Source organism: Carassius gibelio, chromosome B1 (genome assembly GCF_023724105.1).
Source record: "Carassius gibelio isolate Cgi1373 ecotype wild population from Czech Republic chromosome B1, carGib1.2-hapl.c, whole genome shotgun sequence".
Lineage (NCBI taxonomy): Eukaryota > Metazoa > Chordata > Actinopteri > Cypriniformes > Cyprinidae > Carassius > Carassius gibelio.
The window spans coordinates 5,855,897-5,873,942 of record NC_068396.1 but is presented as its reverse complement, the minus strand read 5'-3'; the positions used below and the strand labels follow the sequence as shown (position 1 = coordinate 5,873,942).

General features: G+C 35.3%; 1 protein-coding gene across 2 annotated transcripts in view; it reads left to right on the top strand.

Moving 5' to 3' along the window:
- Nucleotides 1-18,046, top strand: part of pard3ba (par-3 family cell polarity regulator beta a) — a 143,978-nt gene that overhangs the window by 47,631 nt on the left and 78,301 nt on the right. For both annotated transcript variants that reach the window (XM_052545471.1, XM_052545470.1), the window contains exons 5-10: nucleotides 1,902-1,993; nucleotides 7,240-7,326; nucleotides 9,109-9,234; nucleotides 11,043-11,479; nucleotides 14,372-14,511; nucleotides 14,843-14,968. In XM_052545471.1, the coding sequence (XP_052401431.1) occupies nucleotides 1,902-1,993; nucleotides 7,240-7,326; nucleotides 9,109-9,234; nucleotides 11,043-11,479; nucleotides 14,372-14,511; nucleotides 14,843-14,968 (1,008 nt within the window). The remainder of the gene's footprint in view (nucleotides 1-1,901; nucleotides 1,994-7,239; nucleotides 7,327-9,108; nucleotides 9,235-11,042; nucleotides 11,480-14,371; nucleotides 14,512-14,842; nucleotides 14,969-18,046) is intronic.

The window sequence follows — 18,046 nt, the reverse complement described above, 5'->3', positions numbered from 1 at the left end:
TTTCATCATTGAATTCAGTGATGTCATCTCTGTTCAGTTTAAATAGTGTCTGTGCATTTATTTGCAATCAAGCCAAGCATTCAAAGGCTCAAATACAATGGTGTATAGTATGGTATACCAAGGCAGTTTAAATAATACAGTGGCATTAAATTACCATGCTACTTTTTAACAATTTGGGTTAGTGTTTTTGTTGCTGGGTCTTGTGTTAGAAATTGTGCTGAGTTATCATGTACAGCAGATTCACTAGATTGATGATTTGGCTTTGCTGTTGTAATATCTGTCAGATCTACAGTTAGATGGATGGATGTGATGGACTCAAAGGTCATAGAGAAACACATTTGTGATGCAAATCTCACTCTCTCTCTCTCTCTCTCTCTCTCTCTCTCTCTGCGCGCACACACACACACACACAAACACACACACACACAGTTTCTTACAAACTCTCTCATTAGGCTTTGACATTTATTCAATTACTGTATTCCCCAGAGTTTAGCCAGCACTCATAAGTCTTATGTAAACAGGCCACACACCCCGAGAGCCAAGGACACACATATTTAATATCGCCTCCGCTCGCACGGCTGATGCGTCTGACCATGAATGTTTTACTGTGTTTACTTCAAGCATATTTATGTCATAAACATATCAACTAAATCCTCACATCACGCCCGAGTCAGTTTTTCCCCCCATGAAGTTTCCATCAAAATCTATAAAAAAAAAAGTTATGTAATGAATACCATTTAGTTCAAGAATTTGTTGTTTATATTTAATTGAAATATTAAAATTAGATTTATACAACTTATTTGTATCACAACTCAATTTTGACATAGTGCAATGAATTATTTTTTTTTTATTTTTTTGTGTGGAAAATACTGTACTTAGTACAACCATAGTAATTCATTATGGAACTCCTTTAATAGCCATTTAGATGTGTGAAACTGGCTACTACAAAAAAAACAAAAAAAAACAAAGCAAAAATTAATATTATGTATGGTATCTATGTGTGTGTGTGTGTATGTTGCATGCACATTGTTTGTATCTCCTTTCAGATTTGTCAATATATATATATTTTTTGTATATTACAAATTGATTGATTGTAGTTTAATTGGCTGAGTTACGAATGACCCAATGTGAAATGTTTTTACAATTTGTATACTAATAATTTAGAAATGTATGCCTGTGATGAAAAGCAGAATGGTCAGCATCATTCCTTCAGAAATCATTCTAATGTTAATTTGCTGCTTAAGAAACCATTTCTTATTATTATCAATGTAGTGAATTAAGTTATATACATAAAATAAGCTTTCCCTTTTCAGAGCTATTACCGTATGTCATCCGACCCTCTCTCCATTAAAGTCTCTGTATCTCTGGGTTGTCGTCCTCATGTGAACAGTGTGCACTCAGTGATGCACATTAACATTAGCCCCCCTGGTTCTGCTGAACCTGTGGCCCTCAGGAGCATGTGGCCTTGCGGGGGGATAATCGCACTCTACTCAGATTATCTAGGTCACTTTTTGTGTGTTTTCTGCGTCCCGTGGGGGTCTCATGTGTTTGTGTGTGTGTGTGTGTGCATGTTTGGGTGGAGACCAGGGTGCATTAGACCATCATTAGCGACGGCTCCACAGTGAGGAAAGTGGACTTTCCCTTTTATGGTGCATCATTTTGTTTTTCTTCATCTTTGTTTTCTTTTCTTTTCTTTTGCCTTTTATCTGTTTTGAATTTGGTTTCCAGAGATAATAACTGGAAGGACAGGGAAGGACAGCAAGGACACGTTATAGTATTTCAGTGCCGAACTGTGTGCACTATTGGCGTCCTGCTCAGAAGGCGGTGCTGAAGCGTGATGTGGTTGTTTTGGGTCGCGTAGAGTCACTGAATTCATGGTGAGTGTGTATTTGTGTTGACAGGGTGTCGGTCATGCAACCTCTGTGAAGGGAGGAGCCATGAACAGACCAAAGGTGGACGTCCCAAACTCCAAGACTGCACAAGTCGACTTAAGGTGAGGGAGTTTGTGTATCATGATTTTGTGTAAACACTCAAAAGGAGGGTATGAAATAATAATAACTGATTATTCTTTGTCAGATTAAGGTTATTTCTGTGTGTGTGGGTGGACATGAAGCCTTTCTATACTGTTTTTTTTTGTACTTCTCTTTATTTATATGTTGTTATTTTTTAAATAAATAGATATTAACATTTATTAACTACTTCATTTACATTTTATTTATACATTTCTTTTTAAATATTTGTATTTATTTTTATTTTACACATCTATTTTTCATAGTTCAATTGTTGATTTATTAATTCAATTCTTTAAATTTGAATTTTGTTTGCATACATTTTACTTGTGCTTTCCAAAATATATTGGAATTAAAAAAATAATTAAATGCGGTTTAAAGGGGTCATTTGACACATTTTCAAGTTTTTCCTTAGTGTTGAGTCTTCTTTAACAATTGTTTAAGGATTGTAAAGCACTTTTTTTAAGCAATGAACTGTACACTATTTCAACAGTTCAATCATGTTTAAAAGTAAGGCTGGGTATCGATTTAGATGTCTCGATTTGATTTTGATTCTGTTTTTTTTTTTTTTTTTTTTTGCATTCAGTGAATATACTTTTAATACAAATGCTAATCATATTTCTAAAAAAATTACAAATGGTGAATCGCTCAAAATAAATTAAGAACCACAGGCCTGTATTTTAAACCTATTATTATTATTTTTTTTTGTATAGGGTATTTTTTAGACAATAATAGGGCTTTATAAAATGTTCTTATTTTTTATGGTAATACAAATTTATTTAATTTATCCTAATCAAATGAATATTATATTTAAAATTGTATATTTTGGCAAACAAAATACTGCACAACAAAGGTTTACTTTTAAAACTAGAAAAGAAAACAATTGTGATTTATTCTTTTCAAAATAAGTAATACTGTATTAGCAGTAGTAGCATTGAGTCTTAAGACTGCTAAATAGTAATATATTCTGATGTTTCTTAACGTTAAACGAAACTTTTATTTTGACAGGTTGCCATGTATAACTTGCAACTACTGTGTATGTGATATGATGGTAGTTTTCTCAAATGAAATGGTAAAATGCTAATGAAGTGACTCTCAGAGCAGCTGGATATATTCTTTATTCATAGAATCATAGTGAGACGACAGAGGCTGAAAACACAGCGAGCATCGTCCGCGCTTTAGTAAGTGTGAACGTTAGTAAACAAAACATTAAAGAGTACCATTCATTCATTGATTGCGGAAATCATGGCGCCTTATGCGTGATATCAAATGCGTCCACAGATTTATAGTATTCCTATAGCATTTCACTTGTGCATTGCGAATGACGCCATAAGCACTGAATGGATGACAGGCTTTACATTGTAATATCGCGCAAAGTAAATAAGAGGTTACCATCTAGTAGAGAAGAGTAATGATCAGATCCACGTTAATCAGATCTTGTTTTAAATGTGTGCTGAAATAAATACTGGAAAATGGAGAATCGATATCGAATCAACGTCATAAAAAGAACTATTATTCGAAATAGTCGCGTGCTTAAACAAGCTTTTTAATGTTTATCTAGAAGCAGCTTTTCCTATTGAAATTCCTTTCAAGCTGGAATAATGGAAACGGCAGAACTGATCTTAGCCTGGAAGGTTTGGCTCATTTGAGCATTGTGATTTCAGTAGATGATTTCACACTGAGAGCTTATGTGTGTATATTGAAGTTGCCATAGTCACGGGACGGGAGACGTACATACGTCACGTTTTCTCCATTCGTTCCTCTTATCGCAGGTCATGTGACCTCATCTCTTCTCCCTGAGAGAGGGATGAAGTTTATCTCTCGCCTCTCTTCACCGCTTCTGTCAATCAGCATTACTGATGCACACACACACTTTTACAGCTCATTAAACATTGAAGTGGTCTACAGTACTGCATCACCTCAACTGAAGCCCCTGAGGTCCATCTGGGATTCAATCAGGTTTGAATAAGAGAGCTTATGTAAGTTCTCTCTATTCTCTGAGATAAAATCACTTCCCATTCCTACTATATAGTTGTTATTACACTTTTTAGGTCTAGTCTTCATACAAATGTCATTTTCTTCAGCTGGACAAGTTGGGTAGATGCTGTGAAGTTAGATAAGATGCCATTTATTTTGACACAAATATATATGAAGCTTTGAGGGAGTTGTAGAGCATTCAAGTTGACCGTTCAGACAACAAATATAGAAATATGTCTATTCACAAATTTCCAGTGGACAGAAACTGTGTTCTTTGGTGCCTCAGTCACAGCATCAGTTTTAATACATTTATTTATTTTTTTATTTACACACGATATTACCAAAGCAAAAATATAAATAACAGTGACAGAAATTTCTTGTCTCTGGCTATATTTCAGATGCCTCATTCAGGTGTACATTTATAGGAGTTTTTACTTTTATCATCCATTTGGTAAATATTGTGTTACAAGTATGTAATATGAGTTTGTTTAAATGTAAGAAAATTTAAAGGCAGACAACTTGGAAAACACCACTGAATAAATAAATTACAGTAAACTACAATGAGCTAAAGTGAAATAGTGACAAAGTAAATAGTAACATATGAATATTAAATATATATAAACTAAGTAACAAAAATAAATAAATAAAAGATAAATGATATGATATATATATATAAAACTAGTTTTTTTTGTTTTGTTTTTTTTTTACAGTGGCCTTCAGCTCATCTGCATTTTTCGGTCTCTTGTTTCTCATTTTCCTCTTGACAATAGCCCATAGATTCTCTCTGGGGTTCAGGTCTGGTGAGTTTGCTGGCCAAACAAGCACACAAACACCATGGTCATTTAACCAGCTTTTGGTGTTTTTGGCAGTGTGGGCAGGTGCCAAATCCTGCTGGAAAATGAAATCAGCATCTTCAAAAAACAGGTCAGCAGTAGGGCTGGACCACAATATTTGATTATTCGAATATTCGTTTTGTGGGATAACATTCGATTTTCAATTTTGAGATTCAACTAATTGTATTTTATTTTTTGGAATATCTGGCATCACGCGAAATGGCCTTCATTCGCGTTTGAATTTTTTTTTTTTAATTATTATTTTTTAATCAATTTTTTTTTATATTTTTTACTATCGGGCCAAATAGTTGTAAGGACTGTCAGGTACAGTTACAGTTGTATTTCTATGTGAGTGCAGCATGATTACAAATTATGACAAAATATCCATTTCGAAAATCAAACGCAGTCAGTTATGTCTCAAGTGAAAGAAAACAGCTGAGAAAGAAATGAGATGTGATGTATATCATTCTATGGGACCCGTGCATCAGGTCTTAAATGGACAGCGGCTTATAAATACTGCTGCTGTCATTAATGATCATCAAACAAATATAAAATTAAATAAAATTAAAAATTCATCAGATAAAACAAAAACAAAAAACAAATATGAAATAGCAAGACATTAGTTGCATAGACAACTGGTATGAGACTAGAAAGTATTTCATGAAGTGTTTTTCTCTTTTATCTTGAAATTGATCACCGAGAGAGAAAGAATTTTCCCCGGCTCTCTCTGTGTGTCGTGCTGTTGTGGTGTGTGAGCAGTAATAAGCTCTGTATCTGTCTGATGAGCTGCTGCCAGTCTCAGTTTTTATTCATGTAAATTCATGGACGCTCTGCGCCACACTGGGCACATGCAAATTGGCAGAGGGGTTTTTATTTTGGGAGAAATGCAAATGTGGGAGAGGTTTTATTTTTGTGGTGATGAACTCTACAGATCAAGCCGTGCGGAAGAATGCCTGATCTCACTAGCTGGTTGAGTTTGTTTGTGTGTGTTGCTAGTCTGTGATATCATTTACCAGATGTGGCAGCGCTTCATAATGTCTCATTGACATTAATCTGTAATTAGACCAGCAGAAAGTCACATGGAAGGTTATTTTTGTGCCCACTTACAGGAATCCTCTGTCTGACAGGTATTAACAAATCTTATTCTTTTTAGTGTTTGTATTTAGTATCTATCTATCTATCTATCTATCTATCTATCTATCTATCTATCTATCTATCTATCTATCTATCTATCTATCTATCTATCTATCTATCTATCTATCTATCTATCTATCTATCTATCATGATGAAATAAAGTAAGTAAAAACATTAAAATATAAAAGGTTAAAGTTTTGGTTTGTAATAGCTTGTGTGATTTGTCTAGCTTGTCTCAATCTTCCAGAAAACATTTTTTTTTCTGACAAAGATTGAGGAGCCCCCTCTCTCTCTCTCTCTCTCTCTCTCTCTCTGTCATCTCCTCCTCTCCTCCGTTCTGTCTTTATTGTGATGAGAGATGCAGGTAGGCACCTTTGCCTTCGGCTCTCATCTCAGACACACTGAATGGCAGTGACTCTGCTGGCTTTCGGCTCATTTGTTTGGTCATTAATGTTGTCCCACAGGACATAAACAGCAAATGGATTTGCAGTGTGTGTTGACAAGAGTACAAAGTAGCTGGTGAATACTTTAGCTTTTGTGTGTGGGTTTGTGATTTTAAATGTACTGACTGCTGTAGGCCAGAAACACAAGTACACAAGTACACGGATGCAGACGCTGGTTTAATGCATTGCAAACGTGTGTTTCATATACTTGCATGCATTACTGCGTTACTGTGGCAGTATGAGACATCAAGTATGAGAGTAAATGCTCAAAATGCTTGTCTTTAAACTGAAAAAACTGATTTGGTTTAGTTCAAGTTTTTTTTTTTATTATTATTATTTAAATATGTTTTAATTTGTGTGTACTTTTGTTTGTGTGCGAGTTTGTGTATTTGTTTAATTATTTATTTACCCACTTTAAGTATTTAGTTTAGTTCTTTTAAATTATCATTATTATTATTCTTTTTATTATTTATTTCTTTAATTTTTTTCTTTTTAATTTTCACATTTTTCTAGCGTATCCTATGTGTATTTGTTTGCGGTTCAATGTAAGTGTAAGTTCAGAGAGTGTGAGTGAACACTAGTGTTACACACACCTCGAGAGCTCTAGAAAATGATGCAGGTGACAGGAGGAGCACTCCATTGATATCGAAGACAGTTCCCACCGTAATGGTTTTCTGGCTTGTCATTTTGACGTGTGACTGTTGTTCTGCTAATGTAATTGCGTTCCGCTGAAAGTTTCCACTTCCAAAATATATTTTTCAGTTTGTGGAAGTCGTTTTCCTTTTTTTTTTGACAAGAAAAATGCAACTAACCACCGTGACTGTTGTGTTCTTCTTACTGCAGAAGCCTCACACGGACGGTGAAGATTTCTGGAGACCCCGGGCCTCTGGGCATTAAAGTCATATCATACTGTTCCTCACTGAGTGGAAGGTAAAACACACACACACACAAGTTTGTTTTTGTGAAAAGTGGGGACATCCCATAGGCGTAATGGTTTTTATAATGTAGAAACTGTATATTCTATCGCCATTCACCAACCCCACCCCTAACCCTCACAGGAAACTTTGTGCATTTTTACTTTCTCAAAAAAACTAATTCTGTATGATTTATAAGCGTTTTGAAAAATGGGGACATGGGTTATGTCCTCATAAGTCACCCTCTCCTTGTCATACCTGTGTCATACCCATGTCATTATACAGAGTTGTGTCCTGATATGTAACAAAAACAAGAGCGCACACACACACACACACACACACAGATTCATGGTATCTTAACACACTTGCATGATAATGGTCCATGAGATGCACTGAAAGTATTAACTTTTAGTTTATAGACTTTGTTGTTTAGAAGAAAAAAAAACTTTTATAAAGCTGACAATCTAGTAGCGTGAGTTTAAAGGGATCATTCACCAAATTTATTTTTATTAATTTAGTATTTTATGTCAGTATCCGCCATTATGTGACCAGATGATCAGTACATGTAATTTACCATAATTATGTTTGAGTCTTTTCTTTGAATTGATTTGATTTTTATAATTGGTTATTTAGTTAGCTTGTCTCATTTACTATAATGAATTAAATTTGAACTGAATACAATAGTTTTTTTTTATGATTTATTGTATTTTTCAGTGGTCTTTACATTAAACAAGCTATCTGGGTTACAAACAGCATCTAGTGCATGTATCCATTAGTTAGTTTCACTTTCATAATATCAAAGTTATTAGTCAACAGTGTCCACACACACGCATACAGGAAGTAGCTAGGAGAATGGCTCTTTCAGACTGGATGAACAGGTCAAATGTTAAGTGCTCAGGGCAAGGACACACACACGTGCTGCATGACAGGAAGTCCTCCCTTGGTGGACGCTGACATGCTTCCTGTTCCTGTGCGCCCTGTTGAGCTCCGGATGGAAACAGAGCCTCTCTCTGTAGGTGGCCTGGTGAACTACTCTTTAGGGTGTGTAAGTCTCAAAGGAAAACCCTAAAATCTTACAGGAAGTAACAGCAAATGAAATCCTGTGTTTAGTTCATTTTCCCAGTAATCACAAAATTGATCATCGAAAGGGTCGTCTGGAAAGATCTGTTCTCAAAAAAAGAAAGATGTTGATTTCTGCTATTTTGAGAGTTGAGAAAGTTTCTAAATTATGTCTGATTTTTTTATTTAAATTATTATATACATTAAAAAAAAGCATTTTTTTATATTTATATTATTTCCATTTTCTATATACTTCACATACTTTATCATATACCTTTTTTCAGTTTTCCCACCTTTATTTATTTATTTTTGTCCTACACCTTATGATAAATTCTGGACATATGTACATACATATCTCCACTTTTAAATCCTCCAATATTTTTTATGTCATTAATTTATTTCCCTAAACTTTGCTTCTAATAAGTGCTTGACACATCTTACACATCTCCATTTTTTTATCATTATATTTGAAATATCTGATTTGATTTTACTTTATTTTTAATTTTTTCTATTAGATCATTATTTTAGATCATTGACATAACCTCCCACTGCATCTGTCAGAACAAGCGAACCACTAGGCCACAGTTCCACCATCATTTTATGTATTGTACTAACAAAACTACAGACATTTTACAGAAATTATTTTCAGTTGTGATTCAGCTACTTATGTCAAATTATCTTTGGTTATTTTTTGAACGCCCTTCCCTGTCTGAAAGCTCTTTTTTGGCTGTGTCATCAGGGCTCTGGGTCTAAATATCCGAGTGATCGAGAAGAACAGCCGCTCTGAACGCGAGGGGATCTTTGAAGAGGACGAGTGCATCGTGCAGATCAATGACACGGAGTTAATAGACAAGTCCTTCGCTCAGTGAGTGTCTGACTCTTTCATCCGTCACACTTTCATTGTTGTCATGTCGATTACTAATCATCTGCCCGCTCTCTTTCTCTCCACTCCATTCTCTTCTTTCATTATCCATCTTTTGTGTTGTTTTTGCTTTCATGCGACTGTTCTCTGTCCTGGTCGCTCATAGCGTGCAAACAATCGCCCCGAACCTTTTTGTCCTCCTTGTTATCTATCACTCTATCCATCCTCTCTCATTTTCCTCACCTTCTTGCAGAGTTTCAGTGCTATAGCTTTAACACAACGAAAGAGAATGGGTTTCTCTTGCCACGAGTGTGGAATTGCCCTATTAAGTGGCATCGGCAGTATCGGACAGCCTTCAAAAGAGCGTCAGATTAAACGAAGTGGCACTATTAGAGGAAAAGTTAGAGAAATGGCTAGGAGAGTTAAAGGTTTTGAAGTAGTAAAGCAAAAAGACTTCAATCAAGCAGGTCAGTTTTACATCTCATGCGGTGTCCTGATCTGAAGTTTGCTTTAAAGCAAAAGTTTGCACATTTAACGCTACGCAATTTAATCCATTCACTTTTAGTGTTGTTGGCCATTCATTTTGTGCTTGTACTTGTTGATAACTGTTCGAAAATGTTATAAAATGGATGTTTCAGAATCTTAATCTGATTAAATTAGTCACCGTTTTCACGTTTAGAAATTAAATTGGGCTTTCCTGCCTAAAATCTATTTAGTTTTAAATATTAAAGAATTTTTTCCATATTAAAGCATCAATTTTTTTGCTTCTGTAACAGTGATATGATTGATATAGTTTTAAGAATTATTTAGATTATTCGTACTAATAAAAAAAGCATTAAAAGCATTAACTTGTGTTGATGTGAGCCTAATTTGTGATTTGCAAACTAAACAAATTTGTGTTTATTGTTGTACAACTGCGAATGAGGCATCAGAATTTGTTGTTTATTTCACGAACAATTGAAAAAAGATTTTACTATGGTTGAAGTTGATATATTTCCAGCTAATTTTTTAAAACTATGTTTTACACCATTAGGAACAAGACACCCAACTGTATTAAAAATGTGTAAAAATTTAGTTTACACCGCTTGAATTGTGTCAAATGACATCTGCTGTTAGTCATGAGATCATTTAATAGGTTTATATAAAATAAAAAGTCTGATTGGATTAGCCAACTGAAGTCATTGTAAAATACGATTTATGCAAATGTGGCCGCATATCAATTGGACGTCATTAGCGTAGTGCCATATTTAATTTTATGCAAATAACACTGAACCGTGAGGGGCAACTAATCAGAAATTCCTTCTTTTGCTTTGATCTAAAATTTGGCACCTAACCTTTCTAAAATCCATTTAAATTCCAAATTAAAATGACAGTACTTCGCATATATAACAATCTTTTATTATTATGTTGATTGGTACCAATAAACACCATATAGATGGGCAAAAAAAGTGTTATTTTATTTGCATAATCAAAAGGGACAAAAAAAAATAAAAAATAAAACAAAATTGGACCCGATTTGTAAAATACAAGCTGAATGAATTTGTTTGTCCAAAGTTCGTAAAACATAAATAAAGTGTCAAAATGTATGCTATTCATTTTGCAAATGATTTACAAAATTACTCCATGTTGAAGTCAACATGACATGGAAATTCAGCCTATAAAATTTCCATTTACTTTCCATTCTCTCTCTCTCTCTCTCTCTCGCTCTCTCTCTCTCTCTTGAATGGTGGTAATGAAGGAGGCTGAATTCATGTTAACTACAAATATGCATTACAGAACAGTGAGACATGTGTTCGTTCTTGATGTTTTAGGTCTCAAGAAGTGTTTAGCCAAGCCATGTCCTCACCCACCATACGTTTGGAGGTGCTTCCTGTCGCCAACAGGCTCCTCTATGAAAAGAGTCTCATTGGGCAGCTTTTCAACAACACCGAACCAATCCCTGCGGTCCCTAAAGTCAAGAGTCCTTTCTTGGTTCATAAGCTCACTCCGAGCAATACATCGACGCCGTCTCCAGAGCCTCCTGCATCACAGACTCCACCCCAAAAAGAGGAGGAGTTTCAGCCTGCAAGACACACCCCCATCCAGACAAGTCATCACAGAGCCACGCCTTCTCCTCCAGTCAGTGCATCACCTACCCTGAAAGATGGCAGCGAGAGCCCCGCCCCCAAAAAGATCCCTGCCCTCGCCATACTGGTTGATATGATCAGCAAAAAGCCTGGGAAGAAAATGAAGATCGATTTAAAGAAAGGTAAGCTGGTTGTGAAATCAGATCAATACCCATTGAATTAAAAAAGTTTTTAGCTCAAAACTATATCACATTATGCATATAAAATGGGTTGCCAATGTCATTTCATGTTGATTTACAGTTTGAATCGTAGAAACTTTGTTCAGTTGACCAGAAGGTGCCATCATGAGCCCTGCGATTTAACCCATCTCAAAACTGCTGCATAGCAACGTCTCTACTTGTTCTTCTCCCTTTTTTCCTCACCTCTCTGTCTTTATCGCTCCTCTCATGTGATTGACAGCTGCTATTGTTTAAAACTTTAATGTCAGGTGCTCTTCTGGGACTCGAGATTTCATCATTTGCCATCTTTAGTATGCTGAAGAGGCCGCTATCCTCTATGACATCTCTCCCTCAAGTGTGTGAGAGAGAGAGAGACAGAGCAATTCTCGGCTTCAGTAATCACACGTGTCCCTTCAGACAAGAGACAAGAGGGAATCACTTTCTTAGCATGATTCTTTAAGCCTCTTTTTTTTTTAGTTCTTCTCTTATTGCGTTCCTGGGTGAATCTTATGAAACCTGTCAATAGCTGCGTTTACAAGGACCCTACTAATCCGGTCGTAATAGGACCATAAGCACAATCAGAATAAAAAAAGTCAGATGTAAACACGTCAATCGGATTGAATTGGCCAGATCCGACTAAAAGTTTGATCGGATTGTAAGGGGTGGTTTATTCCTTTTGTAATCCGAGCGAGAGGACATGTTAATACTTGATCGGATTGAAAACCGAAACTGGAAAGTACTGCGCAGTGACATAGAAAAAGCGTAATGACGTATGACGCGTGGAACGAGCTGTTCTTCCTGGTGAATAAAGTGTCATAAATAAGTGTCCTTTCATTATGAAACCCCCTTTTCACTCAGCGTATGTGAAGTGTAACATTACCACGTCTCACTAGTCCTTGTTTAAGACTCTCATCAACAGATGACTAGCTTTGGGTGCGGGAAGGGACACTTTTACACCTTTTTTTTCAAGTAACGTTAAGCAGCACAACCGTTGATGTGCTAGTAGTCGCCTAATTAGGACCCGAAGTAGATAAATATCACGTGTGCTTTTTAAAACCACAGCGGGAAACTGTATATTCAGGCAGTGTGTGTGTGTCAGAAGAGTAAATCCAATCAGAAGCTTTATACAGAAAGTATAATTTGAAAGTATAATTTGCTATAATGTCCTATATCAGTAGCAGTACAATACAATAATATAATTGTGATAAAGATGCATATTTAAATTACTACAGTATTTGGTAGTGATCTGCCTTGTGCTAATTTTACTATTTTTTAAATTATATAAAATATATATATATTTTTTTTAATGAATTTTAAAGCAATAAATATAAAAATAAATGAATGCAGTAAGTATATTTATGTAATGAATATTAAAATAAATATACATATTTATGCAATAAATATACAAATAAACGTAAAATATACTTAATGTAAAATAAATATAAATTTATATTTATTTTACATTCATTACATATATTTTGCATGTATTTGTATATTTATTCCATAGATATGTATATTCATGTATACACACAAAAAATTCTCCCTAGTGATTTTTTGGGTGAAATGTGACCCTGACATGTTGCAATGATATTCACTCTTCCATCTCTTTTCAGCTTCCCTTCATCCAGTGCTTCAACTTCCTCTAATCACCTTTTAAGACCACAGCCTTTGTCATTGTTTCTATCACACCTCTTTCACACCATCTCTCTCTCTCTCTCTCCTCATCCTGCATCCTGCTCTCTGCATCTCTAGTCTCCTGTAGATGTGTTCACGTGTGAAATTAAAGTGCAGAGCTGTCTAATCCCCGTAAGGAAACATTTATCAGTGTGCAGGGCAGGAGACGGAGGTGTTCAAGCCTCTGCAGAGAAACCGACAGCTTAAACACAGGCTATCAGTCCAGAGTGCTTGAAAGCTATCATCAGTGTACCGCTGACCTTTTGACCTGATCGTGGATCAGATGAGCTTGATACAGTCTGTAAAGACCTATGAGGGTCATAACAGGCAACTGCTCCTTGTGTGCTATCATTAAATTAAATATGTGTTCTTGGCATCATTTCTAACATATTGCTCTCTAGAAATCAGTATCCACTTTTGGAAAACCCATATTCATAGACTGTCATTTCTAAAGCAGATTTTGGTCAAAATAGTGACACTCTACTGTCATTGGCCTTTCTGAAATTTACTAATTATAGATGTATAAAAACAAGGCTGTAATAATGGAAAATAAGATTTCTTTCGTTTCAAAAATTCAAATTTTCAAAATCAGTTCCAAATTGATTTGAAGAATGCAAAATTTAATTCAAAGATTAGAATTTTGATTCTTAGAAGTATTTTAAAATAAACTTTCATTGGCGGTCATTTTTTTATGGAAGACCTTTACATTTTAAACCTGATTTACTGTATTTTTAAAGATTATTGCTAGTCAAAGAACAAAACAAAACAAAAAAACGAATTATGTAATTTCAAAGGGCATTCCAAAAACTTAATATCCATTGACATTCACACATTTGGTGAAATGTTCTCATTGCATGATGGAAATGATCTATTCACTTGGTATGAAAAGCACTAAGGTGAAAATCTAGGGCAGTATTCTTCAGCAAGTCTTCAGGACACTGTTGAAGACATTTTTGGGGTGAAAATGCAAACACTTTTTTGGTGACCTGAACCTTAGAAGAATGATATTTTACATCATACAACGGGGTAAAATATTTTCAGAACTTAGTCTGGCTTTTGTTTTCCACACGGCTGAGTATACAACACACTGGTGAAAACGGCAATAGGAGCATTTGTCTGGTTTTCTGGTTCACTGGGTCATTAAATACATACTCAATGTTTCTGGCCTTCTTCTGTCTGCAGGTATGGAGGGCCTTGGATTCACCGTGGTAACCAGAGACTCGTCCCTTCATGGTCCAGGACCCATTATGGTCAAGAGCATCCTGCCCCGTGGAGCTGCTGTTAAAGACGGACGGCTCAAGTCTGGAGACCGTATCCTGGAGGTACAGTATTACATGCATCCTGCGCCAATTCACTCACGAGAGCCCAACCTGGAAAATGCAAAATCACTGCTTATTTATAGGACATTAAATTATGCTATTCCTCTCCTGCCAGTCATGCAATTAAAAGGTATTGTTTTAAATGCAATTTAAAGATATTGTTTCAGAAGGCTTAATGCATCCTTGACGTAATTAAGCCAATTGTCTGTCTTGTATTGCACCTGGCCTTGAGATGGAATTAACACTGACATGTTTTCCATCTCGGCACTGTGTAAATGGAAATTTTGCTCTCCGTTTTGACAGTTACAGGAAATAGCTTTCTCTCTTTCGCTAGGTAAATGGAGTGGACATCACGGGACGCACACAAGAGGAGTTGGTGGCTATGCTCCGGAGCACCAAACTGGGAGAAACCGTGTCTCTGGTTGTTGGAAGACAAGAGGAGGCATTGCCCAGAGAGCTGGTAAGACTATTACCAAACTTCAGAGTGTAGCAGAAATGAACAGTCCCTTAAATTATACAGTGGTGGCCAAAATTGTTAGAACACTTGGCATATTAAAGAGGTTTCAGTTCTTTTTGTTTAATTGGCCATTACAATACCCAGAACTACCTGCGATGGAAGGAATCTGCTGGAACATCGAAAAATGATGGACTGGCTCCCTCAAAGTCCAGACCTCCATCCCTTCAAGCTAATTTGGGGCCAGTTGGAAAATAAACTGGACAGATCTATTGTACTGTAGGTTCAAAGGAAAGCCTTTGGCTTGAGTTGCAGAAGGCATTCGATTACATAAGTGTTAAAGTTCTCAGGAAATATACTTACACTATGCCAGAGAGATGTGCTGCTGTAATTGCTGCAAAAGGTGGACATACCAAATTTTTGAAGTTAAAAGTTGATAAACACCATGACTCGCTTCATCTGATATTTGTTGTTCTCGGAAACCATCTGCATGTTTCATGAACATTATGAAATTTAAATGATGTTTTTGAGGCAAAACAGGTCAATATTTTCAGATCTGTCAGGTGTTCTTACAATTTTGGGCACCTTTGTTTGTGTGTGTGTGTGTGTGTATATATTAGGGCTTTCAGATTAATGGGTTAACTTATTTTACATTTAAATTTATGCATTTAGCAGACGCTTTTATCCAAAGCGTCTTACAGTGCATTCAGGCTAACAGTTTTTACCTAACATGTGTTCCCTGGGATTCGAACCCACAACCTTGCGCTGCTGATGCAATGCTCTACCACTTAACAGTTATATAATTATTAACTTATTACATTAGTTATACAAAAAAATGCGATTTAGAATATAGTTAATGCACTGGCCCTGCTCTCAGATCTTACATTTCATATAGTTGGCTGTTGACAAATATGATTTTGGGCAACAACTCCATAAATGTAGTTATGCCCAAAAATTCAAGATACTGGTGCAAAAATGCCTATTGATAAATATCCCATTTACTCAATTCCTGAATGAATCAGCTGTTTGATCAAATCATATTAATTTCATTTACCGCCAGCTGCTGGCAGATAGTTTCTTATTTAGAGAATAATTTATTAATAATAATAATAATAATAATAAACATTAAAGGGATAGTTCGCTCAAAGAATAGAAATTCTTTATTTGTGTGTATGTATGTATATTAACCAATGGATAATAAAATGGGCCAAAAAGTCTCATACTGTAGACATACATTCTATCACTTTTAAGGCTATTCAGAAAACCTTACAAAACTCCAGCAGTGCCCTCCTTAACATTGAAAGTGTCGAATCAGCGTGTGACAGGAAGTTGTCCACACGACACAGCGGTTTAACAGGAAGCCTCAGGCCAACACTGGTCCATCTTTTCCTTCTAAACATCAGAGCCGTTAGAAACCAAACAATGAGTAAAACCGCAATTGTGGCGCCCCTGGGTCTCCCATCACAGGAAGAAAGAATGCATCCCTTCATTGTGTCTCGGTCTATCCTCAGTTCATTTGGACTGTAGTGTCTACTCATCAAAGGCTTTGGGTTTAAACGGGTCACCCTACACACACATGTATGTGTCTGTTTTATATGAGAGCTGCCAAACAATTCATAATCCTTGTTACAAATGGTCATTTCTTCCATGCATTACTTCCTCATTGAGGTTTTTGATGTCTAAGATTGTACAAATCAGGCCAGACCTTCTCTATTCATCAAATTCCCTAGAACCTTATATATAATATTGCTATTGTCATTTTATATGTATTTTTTCTTTTATGATAAATATTGAGTTTGAAAAAGAAATAGAAGTAGTGTTATATAAAATTTTATTATATAAAAAGTGTGTATATATATATATATATATATATATATATATATAAATATATATATATATATATAAATATATATATATATATATATATATATATATATATATATATATATATATATATATATATATATATATATATATATATATATATATATATATATATATATATATATATATATATATATATATATATATATTTATATATATATATATATATATTTATATATATATATATATAAATATATATATATATATAAATATATATATATATATATATATATATATATATATATATATATATATATATATATATTGTTTTTTATTACATGAAACATTGTGTTACATTGCAAAATGAAAACTTGTGCATGGGTAAATTTTGGGTTTATTGATGAATTTAGCTGCTTTGTACTTTGTTAAATCTTTGCTGTCCCAGATCTGTTCAAGAAGAGCAGCTGTATGTCATTGACTCTGACTATTATTGGACCATTAATTCTCGTTAGGCACAAAAAAAATCATAAAGAGCTGCACTGCAGTATCCATTCACAGAGAAAAACCTCCTCCGTTTTCCACCCTATTCAAATTCAAAGTGGGTAAGCTGTGCCACTGCTTAGCTAGGGTATATTACAGCAGAAATGCGACGGCAGGCAAAAAGAAAAATGACACACTCGGGAGAAATATTTTCAGTGAATGGAAGACTATGAAAAGATATAATGACAGTGTTGAGTAGATTTCACCATCTGTCTTTTTAGAGGATGTGTGTGTGTGTGTGTGTGTGTATATTTCATTCCAACCAATGAATGTATCCAAACCTGAAATACCCTCCATAAACACCCACCTTTATACAGTATTCAGACACTGACACTGTCAACACAAAATACACCATCTTAATTCCCAAAGGCAGATTTGGCTAATGAACTTTTTTGATCTTATCTTTTCTAAGAGTCTGCTAGAATCCAGCAGATCTTTGCACAGGAAACTAGCTTGCTAACTTGCACCATAAATGTCCATCCTGTTAGCAGCTTCATGGTGTCCTTCTGTGTGATGGATCGGTCTGCGTGATTCGTGTTTAGAGATCGTTGACAGAGTTAAAGTCTTGTTTTTCTGACTGAAACCCTTTGGGATCTGGTCACGGTGACTGGACATCCTGGATGTGCGAAAGATGGTGTCGACGAAACGTCCGGCCCTGTTGGAAAATCCAGCTAAAACCATCTTACCATGTTTAGCTGGTTTCTAACTGGCACAGGATGG